This window comes from Sphaerodactylus townsendi, linkage group LG06, assembly GCF_021028975.2.
Source record: "Sphaerodactylus townsendi isolate TG3544 linkage group LG06, MPM_Stown_v2.3, whole genome shotgun sequence".
In the NCBI taxonomy this organism is placed as follows: domain Eukaryota; kingdom Metazoa; phylum Chordata; class Lepidosauria; order Squamata; family Sphaerodactylidae; genus Sphaerodactylus; species Sphaerodactylus townsendi.
Window position 1 is genome coordinate 87,850,597 of NC_059430.1, and position 27,968 is coordinate 87,878,564.

Genomic DNA, 27,968 nt, shown 5'->3' on the forward strand with positions numbered 1-27,968 from the left:
CAGTCAGGTTGCAGCTGTCTTATGGTGGCCTCGTACAGTTTCCAAGGCAAGAGACATTAGGAGGTGGTTTTCTCCTTTCTCTCCCCACAGCAATCCTGGAACCATAAAAATATTCATATAAATACATTTTAACTGTCTGTAGTGCCATTTTTATGTCCCCCTCCCTTTTTTAACTTCAGACTTGGAGAGCATGTTGTGATGGTTTTATGGGCTTGGAAGGTAGTAGTAGGCTAAAGATTAAAGAGGTCTATATAGAAGTGGATAATCAGAGCACTCAATCGAAAACTTTTGTGTCTGGTTGTTTCTCCAAGGATCTCTGACTCCAGCTGTGTGTTGCTCATGTTCAGAACTCCTAAATTTTAGAGATGAAGCAATTACCCTAGGATCTTTCTAGGCTTCTCTCAGTGGGAAAAATAGCTTCCATCTTGATTAAACTTTTCTACTTTCCTCATCCCCCCAGTAACGTTAACAATTAACATTTGAATTTAGTTATAGCTACATTGAAATCTCCCAGATCAATAAAAATAGAAAAATGAAGAAAACTTGTCAGAATGTTTATCAAAAAATATATGCATTTTTTCATGAGGCATCAGCTGCTTTTAGAACAGTCCACACTTGTCTGTCAGAGCACTACAGGTCTAAAGCTTCTTTTTAGTCTGCCTACTCAAACAAATTGCAGGGGATTACATGAAATAAACTGTTCAGTCATGATCGTGTATTTTACCAGGTAATGTTTGCAGTTAGTAATCCAAAAGAAAACTTTTTTGTTCATATAACAGTTTTCAAAACAAATACTAGAATTTAATCCGGGCTTCTTCATGTCTTGTGTTGTGTTGAGTTTATAGATCAGGGGTCCGCAACTTGCAGCTCTCCAGATGTTCATGAACTACAATTCCCATCAGCCCCTGTCAGCATGGCCATGCTCGCAGAGGCTGATGGGAATTGTAGTTCATGAACATCTGGAGAGCCGCAGGTTGCAGACCCCTGTTATAGATGATGCTCTTTCATATTTTTTATTGTAGAAAATAAAGAACAAATAATGCCAGCACAAAGCACTGAATTATGTTCTTGTGTAAATTTTGGACAACTTACCTCCATAATTGTAAAGAATTTGCAACATATTTCATCTGTGTGACTTCTGTGTAGCCTCACATGGGACTGCACATGGGCACATCAGCCTATTTGTTGCTGCCATGGAGGTAGGGTAGTTTTTTCTCACTTCGCTAGTTTTTACCTTAGAGTTCTACTTCATCAGGAAATTGAGCTTTTCAAAAAACTGTCAGAGTGCATCACTAAAATGGCGCAGTTTGATGACCATGAGTTTATTTATTTATTTATTTATTGTATTTGTATACCGCCCTCCCCGAAGGCTCAGGGCGGTTTCCAACAAAATAAAAATTTAAAACATCATATATATAAGTTAATTAAAATACATAAAATACATAAAATATTAAACTAGAGATGGCATCAGCTATTCTATTCCCCCTTTTATGAACCCACGGGGGAGGCCTGGGGATGCTTTGCTTTTATCGCTGTTGATATCATCCCGGCTGGCCAAACGCCTGGCGGAACAGGTCTGAAAGCGCTTTTACAGGCCCCTCTTGCGGAAACTTTGTGGGAATTCCGCGGAGGCCCTGATCTCACCTGGAAGCCTGTTTCCACCAGGTAGGGGCCAGAGCCGTAAAAGCCTCTGGCTCCTTTGTAAGAGGCCAGCCGGATCGCCTTTGGGGCCAGGGATTACCAGTAGGTCCGGCCTCTGATGAACGGAGGGGCCTTGGTGAGAAGCGGGCTTTGATATAGGGAGAGACGGGTCCTCTTTAGATATGCAGGGCCAAGGCCGCTGAATGGCTTTTAAAGGTCAAAACCAAAACTTTAAAACATGACCCGGTACTCGATCAGGCAGCCAGGTGCAGTTAGGTATAGGACCGGAGTAATCCGGTCCCTCGCTGTTGCTCCGGAAAGGAGTCTGGCTGCCGCGATTCTGTACGAAGCTTCAGTTTCCGGATCATGGCCAAAAGGTAAAGCCCGCGTAGAGCGAAAGTTAAGCAGTAGTCTAATCTAGAGGTGACTGTGGCATGGATCACAGTGGCCAGATCAGAACAGGAGAGATACCGGGCCAGTTGCCGTTTGCCGTGAGATGGTAAAAAGCTGCTCATTGCCTGGGTGACCTGGACCACCAATGATAGAGATGGATCCAGAGTCACTTCTGTGGCTCTTGGCGGATCGAAGCTAGTTTTAACGCTCTCGCCAAGAAGGGTAGGCAGGCCAAAGGCCACCGGACACTCCCCCCGGCCCAGCCACAGGACCTCCGTCTTCCAGTGGGATTCAAACCCCAGCCGACTGGCACTCAATCAACCAGCCACAGCATCGGGACAACGCTGGAGAGCATCAGGGGCCGAATCGGGCTGCCCTCCATTAGAATAAGAGTTGGGTGTCATCAGCGTACAGGTGACACCAAGAGCCCAAAAAAACTCCAAACTAGACTCGCCAGGGGGTGCATGTAGATATTAAAAAGCATCGGGGAGAGTATCGCTCCTTGCGGCACCCTTCACATAATGGGCTTATGCTTGGAGATCTCACCTCTCGATGCCACCTTCCAAGCTGTCCCCGATCTCGGAGGGAAACGGTGATCAGCCAATTTAAGGCTGAATCTCGAACCCCTCGACAACAGCTTGAGGCGGTGGACTGTAAAGGTCGTGGTCTACCATATCTAACGCTGCGGTGAGATTCCAATAACACCAACAGCGCCGAACCGCCTTCTGTCCAAGTGTAGTCGGAGGTCGCCCACAACAGTGACCAGCACCGCTCCCGGTCCCATGACCAGCGTGCGGAGTCCGACTGGAAGGGATCCAGTACGCCAGTGTCATCCAGGAATCGCTGGAGCTGTATCGCCATCGCTCGCTTCAATTACCTTGCCTAAGAATGGTACGAAATTGGGCTGCATCAATTGGCCGGATCTCCAGGATCTAAGTGCGCGTCTTTTTAGGAGCTGGTGGACCACTCGCCTCTTTAAGCCGCACCTCAGGGAAAACTCCCTCGTCACTAAGGAGCAGTTGACTATATCCAACAGGTGGCTCCGAAGCTCCTCCCTGCCGGCTTTCACCAACCAGGAAGGGCACGGGTCAAAAGGACAAGTGGTAGATCGTACAGCATCCAGAATCCTGTCAACATTCATTGGGTCAAGTACATAAGAAGAACATAAGAACATAAGAACAAGCCAGCTGGATCAGACCAGAGTCCATCTAGTCCAGCTCTCTGCTACTCGCAGTGGCCCACCAGGTGCCTTTGGGAGCTCACATGTAGGATGTGAACGCAATGGCCTTCTGCGGCTGTTGCTCCCGAGCACCTGGACTGCTAAGGCATTTGCAATCTCAGATCAAGGAGGATCAAGATTGGTAGCCATAAATCGACTTCTCCTCCATAAATCTGTCCAAGCCCCTTTTAAAGCTATCCAGGTTAGTGGCCATCACCACCTCTTGTGGCAGCAGATTCCAAACACCAATCACACGTTGCGTGAAGAAGTGTTTCCTTTTATTAGTCCTAATTCTTCCCCCCAGCATTTTCAATGAATGCCCCCTGGTTCTAGTATTGTGTGAAAGAGAGAAATATTTCTCTCTGTCAACATTTTCTTCCTCCTGCATAATTTTGTTGACTTCTAATCATATCCCCCTTCAGCCGCCTCCTCTCCAAACTAAAGAGTCCCAAACGCTGCAGCCTCTCCTCATAGGGGAGGTGCTCCAGTCCCTCAATCATCCTTGTTGCCCTTCTCTGCACTTTTTCCATCTCCTCAATATCCTTTTTGAGATGCGGCGACCAGAACTGGACACAGTACTCCAAGTGCGGTCCTACCAATTAAGCTTTATATAAGGGCATGACAATCTTTGCAGTTTTATTATCAATTCCTTTTCTAATGATCCCCAGCATAGAGTTTGCCTTTTTCACAGCTGCCATGCATTGAGTTGACATTCCCATGGAACTATCGACGCCTAAATCCCTTTCCTGGTCTGTGACTGATAGCACTGACCCCTGTAGCGCAGGCGTGAAGTTCAGATTTTTTGTCCCTATGTGCATCACTCTGCACGTTTGTTACATTGAACTGCATTTGCCATTTCTGGTTTCACTCACCCACTTTATCAAGGTCCGCTTAGAGCTCTTCGCGAATCCCTCGTGGGTTCTCACCACCCTACATAATTTGGTATCATCTGCAAACTTGGCCACCACGCCACCCACCCCCTACTTCCAGGTCATTTATGAATAGGCGAAGAGCACTGGTCCCAAAACGGATCCTTGGGGGACAACAACATTCTCGCATATCTCTCCATTGCAGAGAACTTCCTGTTTATTAATTCACTCTTTTGTTTCCTGTTTCTCCACCACATGAATCCATAGGAGGACTTCCCCTCTTATTCCTTCATTGCTGAGTTTTCTCAACAGTCTCTGGTGAGGAACTTTGTCAAAAGCCTTTTGGAAATCCAAGTAGACAATGTCCACCGGTTCACCCCTGTCCACATGCCTGTTTACACCCTCAAAGAACTCTAGTAAGTTTGTAAGCTGAAGTGGTCCAAGAAAGTAAGCTTTAGCGGCCCAAGAAGTGACCCAAAGATCTTTTGCCCAGGGCCCTCTGAATTCACATACCGTGATTTCCATAGTGGTGGAGTGGACATGGAGGGTCAGGACTTTAGGCAGGTGAAGTGAAGGCCAAGAAAGCCTCTTAGCCTAATGCTAAATCAGTCTCTTTTGGACTCACCGAAGAGGTCGTCACACGTCCGAACCACATGAGAACAACACCAGGGCATGAACTAGCAGATTCTAATAGCGGAAGCAAAATATGCCCGCTTGCCTTCCTTCACAGCACTCTCATAGGACTTCATAAACTATCGATATGAGTGTCTTGGACCTCTTCGTCCAGTACTCCGGCTGCCACCCTCGGGCTCTAGCCTGCTTCAGTTCCCCTTTCATCTTCCTCAGCTCCTTGGTGCTCAAGGAGCCAGGTTGATGCGGGTAATGAGAGGACGCTTTGGAGCCATACCAAGCCGATGGCTTCAGAGAGCCTGGTGTCCCCAGCTCTCTACCAGCTCATCTAGAGTAGCGCCAGTGGGCGTGGAGTTCCTCAGAGAGTACTTTGGAACCGCTCTGGTTCCAGGCTTAGTCTCCGCAAGCGGGCTAAAATATGCCCGGCCACCTAGATGGGGGGGCAGAGGAGCATCAATCTGAGCCTTCAGGACATAGTGGTCAGACCACGGCACTCTTTCTACAGAGGATAAGACCACATGCACACCTGCCGCGAAGACTAGGTCCAGAGTGTGGCCTCCTTGATGAGTAGGGACACCAGTATTTATAAGAGAGAGGCCTAGCGTCGCCATGGATGACACTAGATCAGCGGCCACTGACGAGGAGGCCGAATCAACATGGACGTTGAAGTCACCCAGCACAATTAAGCGAGGGTGCTCCAGCGCCCACTCAGAGACGACCTCCAGAAGCCGTGACAGGCTATCCGCCGGTGCGCTAGGTGACCGGTACACTAGCAGGATAGCCATAGTTGTACCTCATGTGTTTGAGAGAGTCTCATAGCATTGTGGTCTGCATTGTTTGCTACCAGTTCAAGAGAGGGTTTTGCATTTGAAGGCTTTTCTATGGGAAAAGGCATTGTGAGTGCCAAAATAGAATAAATCATGAAGAGAATCTGGCATCTGGAGAAAAAGAGTCCATGTTATATGTATTGGCTTTGGAACTGACTTCTGTATTGACTCAGAGGCAGCAGCAGCAGCAGCAGCTTCCGTTCTGTCTCCTTCATTCCCTGACTTGCCACTGCCTCATAAAGTGAACATGTGTAAGCTGCCTACCAGCCGGTGGAGGAGAAATTGGGAAACCATACAAATTGGTTTCACAAGTAGAGTGATTTCTATGAAATGGGACTTCTGTGAGGCAGGAAATATCCACTTCTCTGTATTTATTCAATTAGTGGGAGTTTGGATGCACTCCAATAAGTAAGAATACATGTTGAGAAATAATACAGAAGGACCGAGGTATTTGAGAAGGGCCTTGGAATTCTCAAAATAGTTGCTAAATATCTGAAATGGTGAACAAGCAAATAAACATCTGGGGTGCAGTTTTTAAAAATGGGCTGTTGGAATAGCAGTAATATTTCAAGGCATATTTCAAGGAATATTTCAAGGCATCAGGATGCAGCAGACAGTTCTGACAATTCTGAATTTTATGTTTGGAGTGGGAGGTAAATTAGTAGCCCTAACTTAGTGGTGGAAGGTACTTTGCACAAATCGAAATCGTAGTGCTGAAGTTTGGAATTTTGCTGACCTGAATGTGATAAATGCAGTGATGATGGTTATTTGAACATTTTTCTAGTGCTGTAAATAGAATATATAGCCTATAGCGTATTTATTTTGACTTGTATTTAATAGAGACTATTTAAAAAGTGTTCCATGTTAGTTTTGTCCCAACAGTAATAGATAGTTGAACTGAAATGTCTTACTTGGTCAAAAATAAATCAGTGTGGTTTAAATGTTATGCTCAAGCAAAGTTTCATGTAGAAATTATTTTATTGGAATAGTAGGTATAAAGATGTCAAGGCAACATAGTGTATATTTCCCTTACATGTTTACATTTAAGGATGGGAGGGAAAACCCGGAGACACTATAAACTGCTACACACATTTTAGCATGCCTAAAGAACCGTGCATATTTGGCACATCTTCTTTTTCAATAGAAATTAACGGTTCCACAGATGTCATTGATGCACCTCAGTTGTAGAGTTACGCTGTCTTCCCTTGAATTGCATATTTGTTCCATTTCACACTGTGCATTTTACCTTCTACCATGTGAGGTGGGAAGTACAACTAAAGAATTTTAGTTTTGCCCTTTCTCAGTCAACCAGGTGAATTCATACAGTGATTTTGACAAATTACAGTCTTCAAATAACTCACACTTTCTTGACATTGAATCTTTAGAAATGGAACATTTTTTTCCAATAAATAAATAATTTGAAAAATTATGAAACATTTTTGATTAAAGGAGAATATCTACTTCCTCTAAACATGGGAAAGAAAAGAATTAGCTGAGATGTCAATAGAGTTGCTAACCTCAAGGTGGCACCTCGAGATCTCCCACTATTACTGTTGATCTCCAGGCGACCAAGATAAGCTGCTCCTGGAGAAAATGTCTGCATAGGATACTATTGCATTGTATTCTGCTGACGTCTTTGCCCTCCACAGATTCCACCCCAAAATGTCCAGGTATTTCCTAACCCAGAGCTTGCAACCTACATGATCCAGATGTTCGTGTTTTTTCCTTCCTTCAACCTTTTCCTTACTCTCTGTTTTGAGCTTGTTGGTCTTATATGGCCACTGTTGTTACTTTTAAGTTTTGGCTGCGTCTTTGTTTCTGCACTGACCCTAACAGTTTGTCCCAGTTAGAAATGAGAGGGCTTCAGCTTTCGAAATGGTGGCTACATATTGAAAAAAAGATCGTTTCCTTGGGCTTCTCTTGGGAGGCCCTACAAATGCTCACCACTCCGGAGATTTACCATTGCTTAAAGTCTAGATTATTTGATCAAGAGTATCAATTTCTCCTGAGCAAAGCGCAAAGCTCTTGCTCTCCATTATTCTTTGGGATTATCCCTCAGAAATCTAGCCCTGCTATATACCTGGAACATCTTATTAATTACAATTGCAGATGGGTCATGACTAGAGCAAGGTGTAACTCTTTTCCGTCAGTACATCTTCAAAGTCGCTTCTCTAATATCCCACAAAATGAGCATTGCTGTCTATTCTGTCCTGATACAACTGATTCACTTTCTCATATTCTGCTTCACTGTTCAAAATATAACATCAGAACTGATTTGAGAACTGTATTACCAACAGGATTTGTGCTCCTGTTGGAGCAGTATCTAATCTGGAGGAACCGGGTTTGATTCTCCGCTCTGCCGCCTGAGCTGTGGAGGCTTATCTGGGGAATTCAGATTAGCCTGTACACTCCCACACATGCCAGCTGGGTGACCTTGGGCTAGTCACAGCTTCTCGGAGCTCTCTCAGCCCCACCTACCTCACAGGGTGTTTGTTGTGAGGGGGGAAGGGCAAGGAGATTGTAAGCCCCTTTGAGTCTCCTGCAGGAGAGAAAGGGGGGATATAAATCCAAACTCTTCTTCTTTCTGATAAGATAAAAATGGCTAAGCTTCTAAATAATTCTAATGCTGAAATCTCTGAAGCTGTTGCTACATTTTTACTCTGTGTACTGCAAGTTGTGCAATAATGATCTTTTTATTGTATTTGGAATTCATGACATACACCGGTTTTATGCCTAATAAAGGTTTTGGATTTGGATTTGGAATATGGCCACTGTGGTGAGGAAGGAGTCAATCCTGCTGATCCAGAAGCCATCATGGGGTGGGGTTTTTTTTGTCTAACTCCTCCCTGGTGCATGTTGTGTGTACAGTTGATGAGTTGGAAGGAAGTGGAAGAAGTGTATCTCTGTGAAAGTTCCTCTGAATCCAACGTGATCGACACATTATGACCTATAAAATGAAGTCTTATTTTTGATGCCTTTTGTATTCAGTGTAGCAGTATTTCCGTAACATATAACGTTACGTCACCACTTTGAAACAGGAAATATATGGTTCCTGTTAAAGATATTTTCTTCTTTATGTAGCAACTGCCGCTATCTTTCAAAACACTTCTATGGAATAGTGAATAAGCAGAACTTGAAGTATTGACTTTTTTGTAGAAAACAAATGTCTGAGTAAATGTGCATAGATAGTGTAGGTCATAAAACTTAATAAGATATGACATTTCTTTGGCAAAAAGTAGACTGAAGTATGTTATCTAAATTCTATGCTTCCTCTTATACTGGCCATTCATAAATTGGAAATCAGTATTTGTAGTTTTAGCCACCTTCTTCCTATCCCACCCCACCTGATGTGGGTATGCTAGTAATTTTTCTGGGCAATTTTATTGTTACTGTTGTTATGTAATATGTTGGATGTTTTAAGATAGTATATAAAGATTTCTCCTTTAGGCTGTGTATATAAATATTTCTCTTTTAGCTGTGAGGGCGTAACTTTTTTAAGAAGTAAAGGAAAGTTGTACCACCCAAAACTACAACTCTCTATATTATTTCCAGTGACATCTGTAAGGATTTTCCAGTGCTCAGAAGGAGGATGGTCCAGGCTGCTTTAGATTAAACTCATTTTTTTCCTTGATGTCAGGTTGTCAATATGTAGTTTTAACTATTAGCATACAAATCCAGCATTGCACAAGGGAAAAATATTCTATACAGTGGGTAACATGATATAACTGTTTCTAAGTAGCTCCATGATATAACTGTTTCTAAGTATTAGCTTCAAGAGAGCTGTGTGGGGTCATGAAGCTTGAAAAGAGCAACTGAACTTATTCTTGTACAACAATTTCTTTGTTGCAGAAGTATTTTGAAGCAGCTAAAAAATAACTTAAACCAGAACATTTTAATTACAGAGGCTAAGGAGGCTATCAACCAAGTATATAACAGAAAAGATCTACCCAACAGTCACAGGAGAAAAAGAAGAAAATGTGAAAAAGAACAGATACAAGGATATACTGCCATGTAAGCCCAACTCTTCTTTTAAATAGACAGTTTAATAACATTTAATAAGGTATCTTGCCAGTTAACATTTACGATATCTTGAATAAGTAAATTAGATGGTAATTATTTGCTGTAAGTAGTATTTTTAAAAGATGCTTCATCTGTCTAAGAGAATGTTTCTTTGTATAAGTGTCGGCCTCCCAGTTTCTATTTTAAAACTATTTTCAAAGCTTAAAATCTGTTAATGGCTTTGATCTCTGAACCAGTGTAGCAAAAACTTTTGTAATTCATATTATATATAATTATTCACAGCACAGTTTTCTTAAAGGATCTGTGGTCTGAACCTTTCCAGGAAAAGATCTTGGAGTGAAGAGATGAAACAGTTCTGTGAATTTTTAATAACCAACAGCTCTAAAGTGTTTGATTAATTCAATTAAGAACCACTAAATGTTCATCTGTATAGTTACTGGAATTCTGAATATATAGTCTGATAGATTTATGTTTCAAGTTCATATTTAGTAGGGAAGTATGGAAGAGATTCCCCACCCCCCGTCCCCATGCCAGTTCCTCCCATTTCCATGCTTGGACAAGCATTGTACCCACGACACTATGAGGGTGACCATAGAGAAGGAGGACTTCATGTGGACATGTGCCTTCATCCATGTCCCCTCAGATTGGTATCTGCCCAGCTTGGTCACAGCTGCTGGACAAGGCGGGGAGGGCGCTGTGATCCATGGCATTGACCTCTGCAGTAGAATTCTGTGGAATCCTGGCACCGACTTGCCAGTCTGTGCCAGGAAAGCCACATGACCAGAGGGGATGGCCAAGAAAAACCACTGAGGCAAAGAGAGAAAATTTCCAAAAAAGCTGTATCTTGAGTGTTGTATTCTGCTTTTCATCTTGGTTATGTTCCCCTGGAAAGAGCAAGAAATTCTCACAGGCTGTGAATAGCATGTATAATGTTTTTACAGGACATGGATATGTTTCTGCTGGTTGAGGACATTTGCAGAACCAGATTTTTTTCTGAGCATTCAGCCAACTAGAAATATAGAGGGAATTGCACATCTGTACCCCACCGCCCTCTGCACAGGGAGTCCACTTTCCCTCTCAGCACCCACAGAGACCATTCCCAATCTCCTGGACACATCTGCCCACCCTTGATCTGAGCCTTCCTGTACCTCTGCTCAGTGACCTGGGTCCCTATACCACTGGTTTGTCTGCACAGATAACACCCCACACTCTGCAGAAGCTCCAGGCACTGTTTTCACTTAAAGCTTAGGTCCCTCAGTTCTGTGGCTGAGAGCCTGGTACCCCCAGGTCTATCCCCACAGAAGGGCTACCATCATTTGGATGAAAAGTCCATGCGCTCCACAGGCACATTGTGCATCTGTCATGTCAGTAAGGGTCTATCTCCCCTCCCCAAAGAGCACCCCCAGCTAGAGTCAAAGAACACAGGTGTGATCTTTCAGTATACTTTCCTGGGCAGGGGGTTTGCAGGGGCAACAGAGCTTTTAGCCTCTTTCGCCAACTCTGTGTCTCCTGCAAGAAAACAGGTGTGACTAACTGTATAGCTTTCCATTACAGCATATGAGCAACTGAATCAATCTTCTGCTTACATAGGAGTTCCAAGGGTGGGCTTGTTCTATGGGCAAAGCTCTGGGTGAAACAGCAGGTCAGTGGTTGGAGCTGGAGCTTTCCCAGTTGGATCATGACCTGAAGCAGAAATGGACCTGCCCCTGCATCAAGTTGCCAAGGGCTTCTTGTTGAGCACATAGGGCTTCCTTCTTGATCTCCAGATGACCCAGTTAGCAGCCTTTGGGGTTGTCTGTGGCTTCAGACTCCCAACATCCAAGTCTCTGTCATTTACCTGCAGCTCCTGTCAATGCCAGCAGTTACTGATGGGTCTTCCCTGGTGTGTGCTCCGTTATATGTATGTGTGTGTGTGTGTGTGGGGGGGGCTGTTCTCTTTTAAGGGAATGAGTGCTGGGAATTCTCTGTCATGACCTGTGCTGTACATGGTGGGCCTGAGGTCAAAACCCCCATTCCATTCTCCTTATCTGCGGTGGTGCCCAGCAACTGTCAGGGCAGACAGAACAGTACAGAGTTGGTAGCTTTGCAAAGCCTTGCCCAGCATCTGTTCTGCCTCAGCCCCCCATACAGCATACCCACTTGTGAAGAGGGACATTCGTTCTGTGGCTCCTCCTGCAGAAAGGGAAGGGTGGGGATAAAGTTTGGGAGGAACAGTCCCTGGCTTAACCTACTGGTACATAACTGCTTCATTGGATCCTTCCTGAGTAGATGGGGTACCTAAAAGGGTCCTGAACTGGAAGAGCTCAGCCACAGAGTGTATGAACTTTGCTCTCTTGGTTGGGTGTAGGTGCAAAGCATTTTCCCTGTTGTGCAAAGTATTCTCTCTGTATTTTTTCTACCACTAAAGTTCTATTCTCCTTGCTCTAAGTCCCTACAGCAGGTAGCTGTCAGACAGTGTCCCATGCAGTGCATCCTACCGGCTGAGGTGTGGAGCATCTAGGCCTGTGGTGGCGAACCTTTGGCACTCCAGATGTTATGGACTACAATTCCCATCAGCTCCTGCCAGCATAGTCAATTGGCCATGCTGGCAGGGGCTGATGGGAATTGTAGTCCATAACATCTGGAGTGCCAAAGGTTCGCCACCACTGATCTAGGCTAAGGTTTATAAAAAGAAGGGAGGCTGCCATTGGTTCCTGTGCTAGGGACCTGTCCAACATCTGGGAGCCTTCCCATTAGTTGCTCCCTTAGTTGGCATCATAATTTAATTTTAATTATTCGATTTATAAACTGCTTTCCCCATGTAGGAGGGACCATGTCGAGGTGGGGGGAGGAATTTTTTAAAAAAACTGTTAAAATGGAGCCTAATTGAGGTATGCTGCTGTTTTTAATGTCACAACTTTGTGCTTGAAAAGGGGGGCATTCTTGGGTTGAAAGGGCACAGGGAATGGATTAGCTTTGTCTCTGCCCCTGAGCTGGCCTCCTTTTGTGTTGGTGCAGTGCTCTAGCTCAGATATGCCAGCATTAGTCCACCCCCTATGGTCCTCTCCTGCCCTTAGGATTGCATTGTTAGTGGAGCACAGCGCCATCCGAGTGTGGAGACTTAGAATTACCTATAAGATTAGTTTAGACGTTATCTGGTTTGAGCTGGAGATAAATGTTTTCATATAAGTGTTGTATTTGCTTTCAGGGAATGTATTGGACAACTATTTTTAAGCTTGCAATCAATAATAATCTCTAATTTTTTACTTTAGTCCTATCACTGTAGTAAATACTAATACTGTTTCTGAAATACTGTTTCTGAAAACACCGCCTAGAGCCCTTTGGGGATTGGGCGGTATAGAAATCCCATAAATAAATAAATAAAAAATAAAAATAAGACTGTGAATGGCTTGAAGCAGCAAGTCTTTCCCAATATCAGAAATTTGTTTCCTTTTTAAAATAGTGGTCTAAAGCAATTCTGATCAGTATCACATTTGTTCTGTTGTGTAATATTATGGAGAATGCCTGTAAAATATAAAATGCAAAATAATTCTTCATAAATTTATTATCTTTTAGTTGACCACAGCAGAGTTAAACTGACTTTAAAAACGCCCCCACAAGATTCAGACTACATCAATGCAAATTTTATTAAGGTATGTTATTTATGTAATTTTATTACGTAATGAATTTTTTAAAATTCTTTGATGGAGAACAAAATCTGATGGCAGAATGTTGTGATCTGTTAAACCTGAACACCAAAAGGTTATTTTCAAAACCATTGGTACTTTAATAAGAAATCACTAGACTCAGACCAAAATTCTTGAATCACAGAACTTGCTGAGAGACTGTATGTCTGATGACAGTAACATACAATAATAATGTAAATATCAACACATTGTATCACTAAAAATATATATAAGGAAGAAGTTTTGATTGTGTCCCAATAAGTCAGGATCACAGTTCTGAAACACCTACTTCAGCATTCGTAATGCATTAATAGTCTCTCAGTTTGTCTTAATAATGTGGGGATTTTGGGTGGTTTTTAATGGTTTCAAAATGCAGTTTTATTCAGTTAAATTTGATAGCATTTGATGGCCCTTGAAGGCAGAAAGGTGGGATATCAATTTTGTAAAATAGAAATAGTAATCTATATATATAAAAAGCTAACCGTGACTTTGTTACTCACGCCCTAACGCCGAAACGCCTGGACCGATTGCTCCCAAATTTTATCACGATGTCCCTCCCCGTTGTGGGCAGGTAATCGGATCTTCACCTGGCTCGCAGGTCACACTGGAGCCCAGTAAAAGGCTCGTTTCCCCAATCCTGCAGCAGACCAATCAGGGGCCGCTGTACCGGGGAAGGGGCGCGCCTTGGCCGTCTTTGCAGAGCCGTGCGCGTGCACGCCGCGTGACACCGCCTGCTGCCGCCCACAGGGAGATGCAGGAGGAGCGTTCACAACGTTGTCGCAGGAAACACATGGTAGCCATCTCCCCCCCTCCTCCCTTCCTTTCCAACCCCCCCTCAGCCACGATGAAACTTCCCCGACCCAGCCGAACGCGAGCCACTCACACAGGCGTCGGCCCTGGTACGAGACCCTCTCAGCGCGTCCCAACAGCAACCGCTGACAGCCCTCGCATGCAAGCTTGAGCTGCATCCCACCCACCCAGGGAGCCCTGCCACCCTTCTAATCCCCCCCCCCCCGCCACAGCGAAGCGTGGCCGGGCCCGCTAGGGTATATACATAATCATTTCCTGATATGACGCTGCCAAATACCATTTGACAATAAACAAAGAACTCAGACGGTATGGTGACTTCTGCATGTTTCAGATTTATGAAAAAAGTGGTAGAGATTTGGATTTGGAAAAATCAGAACAGTCAACTGTAGTATTGTAGGAAGACATAAGAAACCTAAGGAGTCAATACAAATATCATGTATTCAATTGGGGAGGATTGCAACTGTTCAATAGATTTACTGAAGCAGTAATTTTTATATTTCTGTTTGAGTTTGCTAGTTTTATTTTAATCAGATTTATTTTCTACCTTTCTACATGAAATAATAGTATAGGGTAAAATTAAATTGGACTCACGCTCTTCTATATACATATATTCTGGAGTATTTTTCTTGTGTTATCAGTCTGAATTGAGTATTATTCTTCCATAGTCTCCCTCAGTTTGAAAAGATTTAACTTGTTAACATTTTGGAAGTCCATCCTAAAGTAGAATTATCCTTTGAATTTTCATTTTCTAACTTGACTTGTGGATGTCATAAAATGTGTTTATATTCATAGCATATCTATAACTATTAACTACATTCAACTGTATGTTAAAATTTCAGGGAGTCTGTGGGCCAAAAACATATGTAGCAACCCAGGGACCACTAGCAAATACAGTAGTAGATTTCTGGAGGATGATATGGGAGTACAGTATTGCAGTAAGTATTTTGCCTTACTATTCAGTTCTGAAATGTGAACTTTATTGTAACAAGTGCCTTGCAATTTAACATACTTACCAATTATATGACAGTTCCACAACATACCCACATATTTACTGGCAGATGTTGCTATCATTCAGTGTTTGATTTATGTTATCTCTATTAAAGTTTGGTTCTCCTCAAAATGGCAGTATCAGCCTGTATGCATATATGTGAGCCACAGGCTCACTCTTTTTCTTTGATTATCCTGAAGGCTGTTTGAACTTATGGAAATTATATCATATGGACTAAGTTCTGGGGCATCATGTCTACCTCAAGAGTCAAGGAAAGAAACAGGAGGAAGAAACAGCATAACAGTTATAGATGGATTATTATTCTCCAGCTGTTAACCTTCCCTTGCAGTGTAATGTTATGAGAGGTCTGACTTCAGTGGCTAATGGTACATTCTTGCCTCCCTTTGGCAAGCCACATATACTACTAATTATAAACACAACAGAAAGCCCTGCCCTGTAGGCAAGACTATCACCAGGAAAAGTTTTAGTCTGTCTAGAGGATTTTGCTGATAGCAGATTGTCAAACTTGAAATATTGTGACTCTGGCAGTGCAAATCATGTAACTTTTACACTTAACCATTTTAGGGAGTATTTCTGGCTTGCTCTGCAATTACCATGAATGTAGTGCACATAGGCTTCAATTGTTTTTCAAAATGTGGGCTGCTATTGTGCATGGTACATTATGTAAGGGCTATATGTGTGTGTTTTATGAATCCTATTTAAAAGTTAGATATTGATGCATGTAAAATTAATACATGCTCTTTAGTAATTGTGAGTTTCTGTATCTGAACATTTCTATCTTAGCCTTTAGCCAAAGAGGTTGGGGTGGCATATATGGTTTTCCCTATCTTCCCTTTTATCCTTACAAAGTCCTGTGGGATAGCCTAGGTTCAAAGATGGAGTGGCCCAGAGTCTCCTCATGAACTTCATGATTGATTGGGAATTTGAGCCCAAACTCTTCTGTTTCCTGGTCAGACATCTGAACCATTTAAACCACATTCTCATGTTGGAGAGTGCATGAGCAAAATTTCATAGCATTTTGAAAGTCTTATATATATTTATATTTGTTTTTTCCAGATTATTGTAATGGCTTGTCGTGAATTTGAAATGGGAAGGGTATGTATACATGGTTTGAGGGTATATATTAGCCTTTGGCAAATATGCTACTGAAGCAATTTTTTGTATTGGCTTCTCACAGTAGAGGAAAACAAATACTGTTTTTCCATACTGCGCTTTTTCAAAAATTGTAAAATTAAAAATTTTCCAATATCAGATTTCGTAAAATGCAGTATAGTAGGTTTTATGAAGCCTATGAATAGTATGAGAACAGTATCATACAGTTGAGAACGTATACTAAACAAGTTGGCATCAAGTTGACTGACGTATTGTCAACAAAGTGTTGTAGGTATAAAATTTTAAAAGTAACAATTCAAAAGGCAAATTGAGACCTTAGAAACAGATTAAAAACAAAGTATCTGAAATTTTAAATGGTTTACAAAAGATGGTCTTGTTTACATATGAATCCAGCTGTCTACATAATATATTTATAGCAGTTAAGTTGATTAAAGTTGTGTATTTTTGGTAACAGAAAAAATGTGAGCGTTATTGGCCTCCAAATGGAGAGGAAGGTGTGTCTTTTGGACCATTTCATATTTCTTGTGTAAGTATTTTATGAAGTTTGTATTACTTTATAAACACCAAGGGCTTATAATTATGTTGAAATGCGCACATTTATCACCTGCACGTTTTTTTTTTATTTCCAGCAGTGTTGTTAAAATCTGGGAGGTGCCGCAAATTTGCAAGGCTTATTGTTTTAAAGATAAAGAAATAAATAATTGCATGACTGACAGATTCAAGACTATCAAGGTCTACGGTTTAGAAATAGCCAGCAAATTATATGGCAGGGGTGTCCAGCTCTGGCGCTTCATCGGGGGCTGATGGGAATTGTAGGCCATGAACATCTGAAGCGCCAGAGTTGGACACCCTTGTTCTATGGTGTAGTATAGTGCCCCAGATATAAAGCCTACATGTATGTTAATACACTCAGTATTCCATTAGCTACTGTACAAGTTGAAAATGAAAAAAGGTTTGCCAGCAGCTCATGAGTGAACAAGTGCACAGAATTGGCAATGGAGGAGTTAATTAACAAAATATTGTAAACGTCATGCTATATAAATCTTTCATATCATTTGCTTTTAGAGTGTTAAGCCATTTGGAGAGTAACAATAAAAAACGGATAATAGAGAATCTTAAGGGCAAGCATTACTTGGAGCTACTTTGGGAGCTGAATTTTTGGCTGAGAAATGGGTGAAATAAAATATAGTTCTTCAATATTCTAATCAGTCACACAGTTCCTAATAATAAATTACTCTAATAAAGAAACTGCTGTGTAAACTATTTGATGATCTGTTGACAACTCCAAACAACCTTTTGTGCTTTGAGAGGCACTTGGGTTTCCTCAAATGCTTTGGTAAGCAGAAGTAGCTCTGCTTCTGCCAAATATGTTGATATTTCATACGTTAGTATTTCATGAAATTTTTTTCTGCAAGTAATAGTACACAGTCTACAGTTGGACCCCACTGTCAGACTGTTTATTCTGTAAAACTACTTGTGGTATATTTTAGGTAAGAACACTTTTTGGGCCGAGTCATTGTTTCCAGTGTTGTTTTGAGACCTAGATTTGACATGCTACAGGTTATGTAGTGATCAGTTGTTGCTTTACCCTCACATAATCTTTTGAATAATGAAATTTTCTGAAGATTTTTTCCGTGTCATATTTTTATGTACTTGGTGAGCCATTGTGTCTGCCTGAACTAATCTCTTATTTTACTTATACCTTCCTTTGTGGCCATTTCCTAGCCAAGCAGTGACTAGTCTTCTTATCTACAGCAAGATTGATGCTTTATTTATCTTCAGTCTGTGTTACTATCTAGTTTACTTGTATAAATGGTAGGTTGAACTAATTCACAAAAGTCTATTCAGATACTGAAATTGGCTAAAGGGGTTTAACCAGTGGTTGGATTCAGCAGGTTCCATTAATTTAGTACTACTACCATGAAAACCAGCATAGTTGTATGGTTAAGAACAGCAGACTGTAACCTGGAGAACCATGTTTGATTCCCAACTCCACATGAAGCCTGCTGGGTGAACCTTGAGTTAGTCACAGTTTTCTCAGAACTCATTCAGCCCCACCTATCTAACAAGTTGCCTGTTGAGGCAAGTGGTGGGGAAGGAAAGGCAAGGCAAGGCATTTGTAAGCTGCCTTGAGACGCCTTACAGTAGAGAAAAAGTGGGGTATAAACACTGAGTTTTACTAGTATCTTGTCAAATTCCACCTACTCAGCTATTTGCATGTTTGTTTAGGAAGCTGAGCAAGCAAGAACAGACTACTATATTAGAACTCTGCTACTTGAATTTCAAAATGTAAGTAGACCTGTATTGTAAGCACACCTGTACTCTGTACTGTTAGTGGAACGAATTAATAATTTGTATTAATGATTTCTCCTCTGCACTAATTTTTGGGCAGCATATTGAATGGTGTATGGCAGTGTTTCTTAATTTGTGAAAACTTTCAGATCATTTTTCTGTTGCTGTTGAGTCACAGTTGATTTATGGTCACTTTGGGTTTTCAAGTCCAGAGACATTCAGCGGTGGTTCCCATTGCTTTCCTTGACATAACAACCCTAGTATTCCTTGGAGGACTCCTTTCTAAATACTTGACCGGGTTGAGACAGAGAGTGAGTGATCGGCACTAGGTCACCCAGCAAGCTTCCATGGCAGAGTGGGGGTTTGAACTTGGGTTTCCCAGATCCTAAATGGTGTATGGCAGTTTTTTTTAATTTGTGAAAATTTCAGTTACCTGAAAATAAAATAAACAGTTTAATTTGGGATAGTACAAAGGTGAGCAGTAATTGCCTATCTTACTGCAGAGTTTGTGTAATGGTCATAGTATTGGGTCAGAAAGCCAGAATAACCATGTGGCTGCAGTAGGAGGAAGTATTTCTTTAAAACATTTATTTCCTATGCTTTTACTCTGTGATGATTGACTGACTTCTGTGGAACAACACAACTTATGAAGAGAATTAATGCAAGAGACAGCAGTATGGGGAAAAAGAAATAACCGTGAACACTGTTAATTTTTACTCATTTCTTTTATTATTGCATTAAATAGCATCAGCACCAAAACCAACTGTTCTAATGGAAATTTCTGAACAGGCTTCAGGATCAACCTCACATGAAGAGCAGTATAATACTTTAACCCCTACTTTACTAGGGAGCAAACTATATGAGGCAGGAACTTGCAAAGAACACAGTAGTAAGGTTAAGGTTTTTAGCTTCTCCTGAAAATAAATTATTTATGCTTTGTGATCAGGCTGAACTGAAGCTGCTTTCCTTAATAGGATTGAGTTGTTTTATGTTGCCTAGCATAGTAAGAAAGCTCTTAAAATTAAAGCTGTGTATTTCAAAATCCCAGTGGTAAATTTCATACACATAAACAGTGCTGTTAGGTTATAATTCTTTTTTTCATCTCTATCTTGGAATTGTGTTGATGATAATAATTCATTTATATCCAGCCCTCCTTTTAGAAAGGAAGGGCTCAGGGCGGTTCTCAACAGTAATTTATAAACCAACAAGAAGTATATATTAGATAACAAAACATAACACATCTCTAAACATAGAATACCTGATCTTTGTAACGTGATTAACAAACACGAAAGGGGTGGCTGGGAACTGGTAAGTATTGGTATGCAGGAGCTGATATTCACCTATAGCAGTGGTTCCCAAACTCTTTTGAACTGCCGCCCACTTGGCTCCCAGGCCACATCCCTAGCGCCCCCTCCTCCCAATACACATAAGAAAATTCACCTCTTTCTTGGTATTAGGTCTCCTGCAAATTCAAAACCACAGTGAGAAGAGTGCTGCTCCATTTCCTCTAAAACTCACCAGTCACCGATCACCACATGGCAAGGATGGAGGGCCAAGCTTTTTTCCTCGCCAGCTGGCCCAGGAATCTCTGCATCACCCCCCTATCACTCCAAAATTTGGGTGCTGTGTGGTTTCCGGGCTGTATGGCCGTGTTCTAGCAGCATTCTCTCCTGACGTTTCGCCTGCATCTGTGGCTGGCATCTTCAGAGGATCTGATCCTCTGAAGATGCCAGCCACAGATGCAGGCGAAACGTCAGGAGAGAATGCTGCTAGAACACGGCCATACAGCCCGGAAACCACACAGCACCCAAGTGATTCCGGCCGTGAAAGCCTTCGACAATACACTCCAAAATTCTTCACTGCCCCATAATGTTTCCACCACCCTTAGGGGGCAGTATAGCCCATTTTGGGAATCCATAGTCTGTTGAGACTAAAATTGGATTAATTGGATTGGATTAGATTAATTCCAGATAGGCTCAGGCTCAGGTTTTGAGACAAATTCAGCTATCATGGTATTCATAAGTGAGCTTCAATTTGGTGCTACTTTCTTAATATATTCTTGGTATTAGTGTTGGCATGCATACTTCCTCATGGAATACTTTGAAATCCTGTGACAAGAATTAGACACACAGACCTATGTCATATCTGTCAGATCTTGGAAGCTAAACAGGGTTTTGCCCTGTTAGTACTTAGATGAGAGGCTTTCAATGAAGTCCAGAGTTGCTGCATAGAAACAGGCAATAGCAGACCACCTCTGAACCTCTCTTCCTTATGGGTCACCATAAGTTGACTGTGACAAATGAACAAACAAATAAGTAGGGGTAGTGGGCCCTTGAAATGTCTTCTCAAGTGGTTTCAGTTCCATTTGTGACAGCTGTTAGTTCATTTATCTTTGTGAATTTTTCTTTAGTCACATCTAGCTGGTTAGGAAAAGTAACATTTTAATATATGCAAATATGTAATACTACTTCATATTTATTTTCCTTTAGGAAACACGTAGGGTATATCAGTTTCATTATGTGAACTGGCCTGATCATGATGTTCCTTCATCATTTGATTCTATTCTGGACATGATCAGCTTAATGAGAGAATACCAGGAGCATGAAGACGTTCCTATTTGTATACACTGCAGGTACAAAGTAAAATTTTCGTGTCAGCTATGCTGGAAGCCAGTCTTTGTACACATCCCCCTTTAATTTGACAGTTGATGGCTTTTTGGGCTTTCTTGACATTTTCACTTTTACTGCTTCACATTCATGCACTTGATATAGTTTAGGAAATCCTAAACATAGATAATGCATAAAGAATGGAAAATAAAGAAAAAAGTCTTGCCAGATGACCTTAACATGTGTATGTACGTTTATAAAAATCAGAGGATTAGACTTTAATTGCTGCATCGCTATTCTCTACACAGCATCAGTGTGCATACAGTGTCACGTAATATGTTCAGTGAATCCTATGAACCTTATTATAATATTGAATTAGTAGTTTTTAATGTAATCTGTGCTACGCTTGAGATTTATAGCACAAAAGCCAGAACTCTGTAAAGTGAACAAATCTTCTTGTGATTAATCTTAGCTATCCATCTTCCCAGCCCGTGGATCTGCTCTGCCTGTAGTACTAGAACCACTTTATTCTTACAATGACACTGATAATTTTTGCATATTCTTTGTTGACTTGCTAATGACGTAATGGGTTCCACCTCTGGTACTTCTTTCTCCTTTTGTCCTTTTGCACATTGCAGTGAAAGCTCCTAAGTTGCATGCAATCACACAGATGTCCAGTTGTGGGTGGGCAGAAGAGAACAAAGTATGTGTGTGTGACCACAGAGGCTGGTAATGAGGGACAAGCAAAATGCAACAACTATTAACACTATGATAAAGCAAAGAAAAATACTCCTGTTCTGAAGAGTGTAGAACAGCATATGCCTACTATTGCTTCTGAGTCCTTGCAATACTTTCATGAAACTATTATGAGATACAAATCAAAACAAAGTCACTATCTGCAATCTCTGTCTTAACAGGTCAGGAATATCCCTTTTGATTGTAATGGCTCTCTTGACCTGTTGTTTTTTAAACTTGTACTGTAAGTTGCATCTTGTCATGCTTCAACCAGCATCTCATTGTGGAAGGGGTCAGGTAGGTGGGACAGGTTGATAGTGAAAATGGGAAAACACTGTTTCATTTGGTTATAGTGTAAATGTAATTAACCAAGCTTATGTGAGTAATGTCTTGAAATCTTTTGGGATGCTGTATATTTACAAATGGTTTTCATCTTCAGCTACCCTTTATGCTTGACTGTTGGTGAAATAAAAAGCATGTGGTTACAAGTTGCCAATTAGATGGACTCATTGGGAGTTAATGTACCATTGTTTTCTGTATGCACAATAGACAAAAGCTTGACTTTGTTAGGAAACAATTTTGTTGACTGGAAATGTATTCTGTTTTGCTGTGAAAACATGGGTTTGTTTACCCACATCCTTTTATTAAGTAGTTAAAGATTGTGAGTACTGTAGTACCTCCTAAGGAGCACTTTCTACTTTCAAGTGCTCATTAATATGAAAAATACTGAAAAGCAGATTTAAAACTTGGCTGAATTGTATTTATGTTTTTCCCTATAGTGCAGGGTGTGGAAGAACGGGAGCCATCTGTGCCATAGATTACACATGGAATTTGTTGAAAGCTGGGGTAAGGCGGATTTATAGCAATCTAAATGCTGCAAAACTAGGTCATCTTATGCCTATGATTAAAGGAGAGCTTTATAGGGAAGTAATGGAGTTGTACAACATGTGCAAAACTGAGAATAATTTGGAAATGAGCTTTAAGCTAGGCATTGCCTTATTTATATTCATTTATGACTGTACAGTGACTCTTTGGATGGTTGGCATACAGTTGTAATACTAAACGTTCAGCACTTACTAATATTAAAAATTAAAATGTTCTTGTGGCTTTTTAGATGGCATTTGAAGCAGATTCCTTCTGGAACAGTCCTTTTTCCCTTCTTCTTTACAGAAAATACCAGAGGATTTCAATGTGTTTAGCTTAATTCAAGAAATGAGGACGCAGAGACATTCTGCGGTACAGACTAAGGTATTACTGCAGAATTTCAGTATACAGCTTTGCTCAGCTGTTTATGGTAAAGCTGTCTCCAAAACAGCATGTGTATCTTTTATGTTAATCTTAGTCTTGTCATGTACATACAGGAGCAGTATGAACTTGTTCATCGAGCCATAGCACAGTTGTTTGAAAAGCAACTGCAAAAATATGAGAACTGTGCCAACTGGGAAATTGCAGATGGGCTGGTATGTCACTTTATTTTCTTTAAAACAGATCAGAATTGTAGAATTTCTCTAGTATTACATTTCCTTTGTTGTGTTTGTCTCCACATTTTTTTTGCTGTGAAAAGGAAGCACAAGCCAGCATGTACCCTCTTGGGCTCTATTACTCAGCGGGATCAATTACTTCTACCCATTTGGAAAAATGTTTAAAGCAAAGAGTTTAGAGACTTGCTTACTGAGTATTACTTAATTTCAGTTATCATAGCCAGAATCCAAGCCCTTCATCTCTCCCAGACGTACCAGCAGAAGATGCTACAGGGTGGATAGAATGTATCATGTCTTTTTCATGTCTCCTTGTTCATCATTGAATGTCCCTTCAGTGCACAGGTGTCAAACTCGTGGCCCTCCAGATGGTCATGAACTACAGTTCCCATCAGACCTTGCCAGTATAGCCAATGCTCATGTTGGGAGGGACTGATGGGAATTGTAGTTCATGAACATCTGGAGGGCTGCGAGTTTGACATCCCTGCTTTAGTGGGTAGAGTGCCTTCAGGAGCATCTCTTTTCAGCCCCTTGAAGAGCTACTGTGGGGAAGGGGTAGTAGAAAGTCCTGGTGCATTGCATGCTGGGAATGGGCTTTCAGATCCTGATTTGGGCCAATTAGTCTGCTGTGAAACAGAAATGATACTTTGATGTTGATATGATTAGCAATATTGAGATAACTTTTCTTTCATTTGATTACAGTTCTTTTGCTCAAATATCTTGAGTAGTCATATACCCTCTGAGATAATATTATCTTTCAGTTTTTATGCCAAAACAATAAAAAAGAAAAATTTAGTGACAGTGAGGGTAAGATTAGGATTATCCAATAGTGAGGTAAAAAGTACTACATTAAAAATTAATTCCTAAGAATCTCATGCAGGGGATATTCCAATAAAATATGCACCAATGTACCAACCTTCCCTAATTGTCACACAAATGCTCTGAAAAAGGGATCTTCATTACCACACGGTGGGCTGCTCATTTAACTGAGTCATTAAAAAGCTCTAATTTGAGATAAATGGAAGGCATAAGAAGTCAGTGATCTAGGCAGAGCGATTCCAAAAAATAAGAAGGAACAAACTCTATAGGTACAAAAATATATTCTCAATCCATCTCAATCCTGAATATGTTGCTGCTGTAGGACCAAGTCCCTGAATAATGTCAGGGCTTAAGCCAATAAGTGGAAATTTTGAATCAAAAACCTTAAACCAGGAGGATTTGAATGAGTCTGTTTTTATCAACACTAAGTGTCCCGAATAACTAGAAATCACTTTAAAATAGAAATGAAAAGCCAATTAACAAGTTCTTGCCTCCAAGGATAACTGATTCAATTCGGCTCATAACGACATTCCCGTTCCACATTTAGGAATATTAATCCATTTTACAAACAAAAAAATGAATTAAAGAAAGACGTATTAACTATTTTATGTGTTGAATTTGAACACCATCAATATGTTACTGATATACAGGAGGATTCGTTTTTAAGTAACATAGTGTGCTTTTCATTTATTATACTTAAATATCCAGTCAGGTCAAATCTATTTAGTGTTACAGAATTTAAACACTATTGCACAGAACTTGGCCACCAGTTTTGTAATTTGTGAATATTAATTTATGAGAATATTGGTTTGTACTGAATCAGAATAACTAATACCCTTCTCTAGCAAGGAGGCTAAAATATTAGATTGAGTTTCACCATAAAAGCTATATCTAAGCAAGCTTTGTCCTGTAGTTTTTGCAGCCTTACATGTACAATGTTTCGGGGGCAGGATCTTTTTGAACTTCCCTTCCAAAATGGCAGAAGGCAAAGCTGCCCAATGCATCAATGTGAAAGCCCTTCTATATCTGTTTTGTTCTACCACTGCTTCTTCAAATTTCTTAGCTGCATTCACTGACAGACAATAACAAGTTAGAAGGATGTTGTCCCAGCACCTCATTAAAGTGGCTGGCAAATCCAGGCGAACTAACCATAAGCAGACAAAGTATTATCCTTCACTCTGAAAGTATTTGAAATATGGTTGGTACATTAAAGAACTCCAGGAGACTTCTTGAAGTCTGCAGCTGGAGAGATTGACATGGTTTCCTTTTGGCTAAGGAATCTTCTTGTTCTTTAATCATGGCCATGTTGGTTCTATGCCAGTGCTAATGGGTGCAGTTTAATTCTGAATCTAAATTCTCTCACCAGTTTAGCAATGGCTAGTACTTCTAGTTCTCTGATAAGTATCCTTCCCCATAGTATTTATGAATTGTGTAAAATTCAGAGGAAGATGCTGACTGTGTAGAAACAGGGCAAGAAGGTTATATTGTTTCAGCCTTTCTTGCTGGAATGAAACAGAACCATGCCTTCTGACATATGCAGTGTATCTAGATAAGGGGATGGGGTCTTGTTTCATAAGTGACCCTTTGGAACATGCAAGAAATGATCTTGCAGTTTTCCTCCCCTTTCCTATTGCTTTGGAGGTATTGGGAAAGAAGACGGCCATAAGAGAGACTTGTACAGCATTACCATCTCTAAAGCAAGACCTACCAACTCCCCCAAATCTTCTGCATATGCCTCTAGATGGGAGTGGGGAAGAGGAAGGAAGAACTTAGTCTACTTTCTTTTCTGGGGTGGGGCTATATTGAGGTAGTGACAGCATGACCCTCTTGTGTTATGTTGGTCTTCTGTAGAGAGAGACGTCTTGGACCTATTTGCATTTTCTGCAGCTCACTGAGAATGTGGGGAAAGAGAGACCAGTAGTAATCACAACAGCTGCTAGTGAGTCAAACAGAATTTGTGTACCCCCTACTTAAATGGTACTTTTTGGAGTCACATTTAGCTTTCAGACTGCAAAACAGCCTTGAAGCGCACTTCTTGAAATTATTGTTATTTGATAAGTTCAGCAGTCCTTGTGTAGTTTCAAAGCTTGGTGCAGAATGGATAATTGTATTTCTTGTAGACGTGAGCATCAGAGAGCATTGTAGAGATTAATAGACTCTTACCAAGAACGTGTATGTCAGACTAATAAATGAAATTATATTATATTCTGTCATAAGCATTAATAAAAATGTCACATGAAATGCTGAGCTACAGTGAAAAGTTACTACCCCAAGACCCTTGCAGATTGCCAACTAGGGGTGTGCATTTGGCTGAAATTAAGCCAAAAATATACCCAGAAAGTACATTATCTTTTCACCCAGGTGTTTGGAACTCCCAAATATTTCTAGAATTTTTCAGAAGACTGAATAAAATGGTCCTGAAAAAAACTCCCAAAATATTCAGCCATTTTGAGAAGATTGCAGGCTCCCTGTGACTGTTTTGTTTCCCCCCTCCCCCAACTTGCCTTTGTTGTTGCTTCTTGGGGAAGTTTAAAGGGTTGCTTATGTCAGTTTCTAGTTTCTCTCTGTTTCAGGAGGTGTTAAATTTAGTGACTGTTGCAATGTTACATTGTTGCTCACTCAGTGCTTCAATTTATTCTTCTCTGTCTGGACGCACGTCAGTCCTCCTGAGCTTGCACTTACAAGCCTAACCATGGGTTCTCATGGGAATTCTGTATATTGTCATTGGTTCTGTTGGACTTTCAAAATCTGCCCCTCCTTCAATTTCTACTCCAGAGGTTCTCTGGTATGATTTTGGTTCTGTTTGGCTTGGCACATTGGCTTGCGGTTCTGCTGGGATTACTGGGTTCTGCAACATTTTTATTGTATTTGTTGTGTTGGCTTTTTCATGGGAGGCATGGGAGTGATACTACTTGCAGGCATGGCTTTTCCCTGGAAGTAGCATGGAAGAACCCCCCCCCCCAATTGGAAATAATGGAGGATGGTTGGGGGTACCCTGTTCAGGTGCCCATAGAATTGGATCTTTTGGTCCAATCCACTGGAAATTTGGAGTTATTTAAAGAGCAATTTTAAAGTGCAGTTTGGGTGACTGTACCCTCACAAACATTCCCCCAGCCACCCAGAAAGTTTGTCCAGTTCTGGTCGCCGCATCTCAAAAAGGATATTGAGGAGATGGAAAAAGTGCAGAGAAGGGCAACAAGGATGATTGAGGGACTGGAGCACCTTCCCTATGAGGAGAGGCTGCAGCGTTTGGGACTCTTTAGTTTGGAGAGGAGACGTCTGAGGGGGGATATGATTGAAGTCTATAAAATTATGCATGGGGTAGAAAATGTTGACAGAGAGAAATTTTTCTCTCTTTCTCACAATACTAGAACCAGGGGGCATTCATTGAAAATGCTGGGGGGAAGAATTAGGACTAATAAAAGGAAACACTTCTTTACGCAACGTGTGATTGGTGTTTGGAATCTGCTGCCACAAGAGGTGGTGATGGCCACTAACTTGGATAGCTTTAAAAAGGGCTTGGACAGATTTATGGAGGAGAAGTCGATGTATGGCTACCAATCTTGATCCTCCTTGATCTCAGATTGCAAATGCCTTAGCAGACCAGGTGCTTGGGAGCAGCAGCAGAAGGCTATTGCTTTCACCTCCTGCATGTGAGCTCCCAAAGGCACCTTGTGGGCCACTGCGAGTAGCAGAGAGCTGGACTAGATGGACTCTGGTCTGATCCAGCTGGCTTGTTCTTATGTTCTTATGTCCATAGGGAATCATGGACCTGAAAAAAATGGATTCCTGAAAAAAAACAACCTGAATGTTAAAAGCATATTGGTTTTGGAATTCGGGAA

The 27,968-nt window shown here is 41.2% G+C and overlaps 1 protein-coding gene across 2 annotated transcripts in view; it reads left to right on the forward strand.

The window, feature by feature from the left end:
• The window catches only part of PTPN12 (protein tyrosine phosphatase non-receptor type 12), a 65,078-nt gene that overhangs the window by 19,476 nt on the left and 17,634 nt on the right, over window positions 1-27,968 (forward strand). For both annotated transcript variants that reach the window (XM_048500006.1, XM_048500008.1), the window contains exons 2-11: window positions 9,482-9,590; window positions 13,155-13,231; window positions 14,914-15,009; window positions 16,140-16,178; window positions 16,651-16,722; window positions 18,426-18,485; window positions 20,978-21,120; window positions 22,609-22,675; window positions 23,000-23,077; window positions 23,191-23,289. In XM_048500006.1, the coding sequence (XP_048355963.1) occupies window positions 9,482-9,590; window positions 13,155-13,231; window positions 14,914-15,009; window positions 16,140-16,178; window positions 16,651-16,722; window positions 18,426-18,485; window positions 20,978-21,120; window positions 22,609-22,675; window positions 23,000-23,077; window positions 23,191-23,289 (840 nt within the window). The remainder of the gene's footprint in view (window positions 1-9,481; window positions 9,591-13,154; window positions 13,232-14,913; window positions 15,010-16,139; window positions 16,179-16,650; window positions 16,723-18,425; window positions 18,486-20,977; window positions 21,121-22,608; window positions 22,676-22,999; window positions 23,078-23,190; window positions 23,290-27,968) is intronic.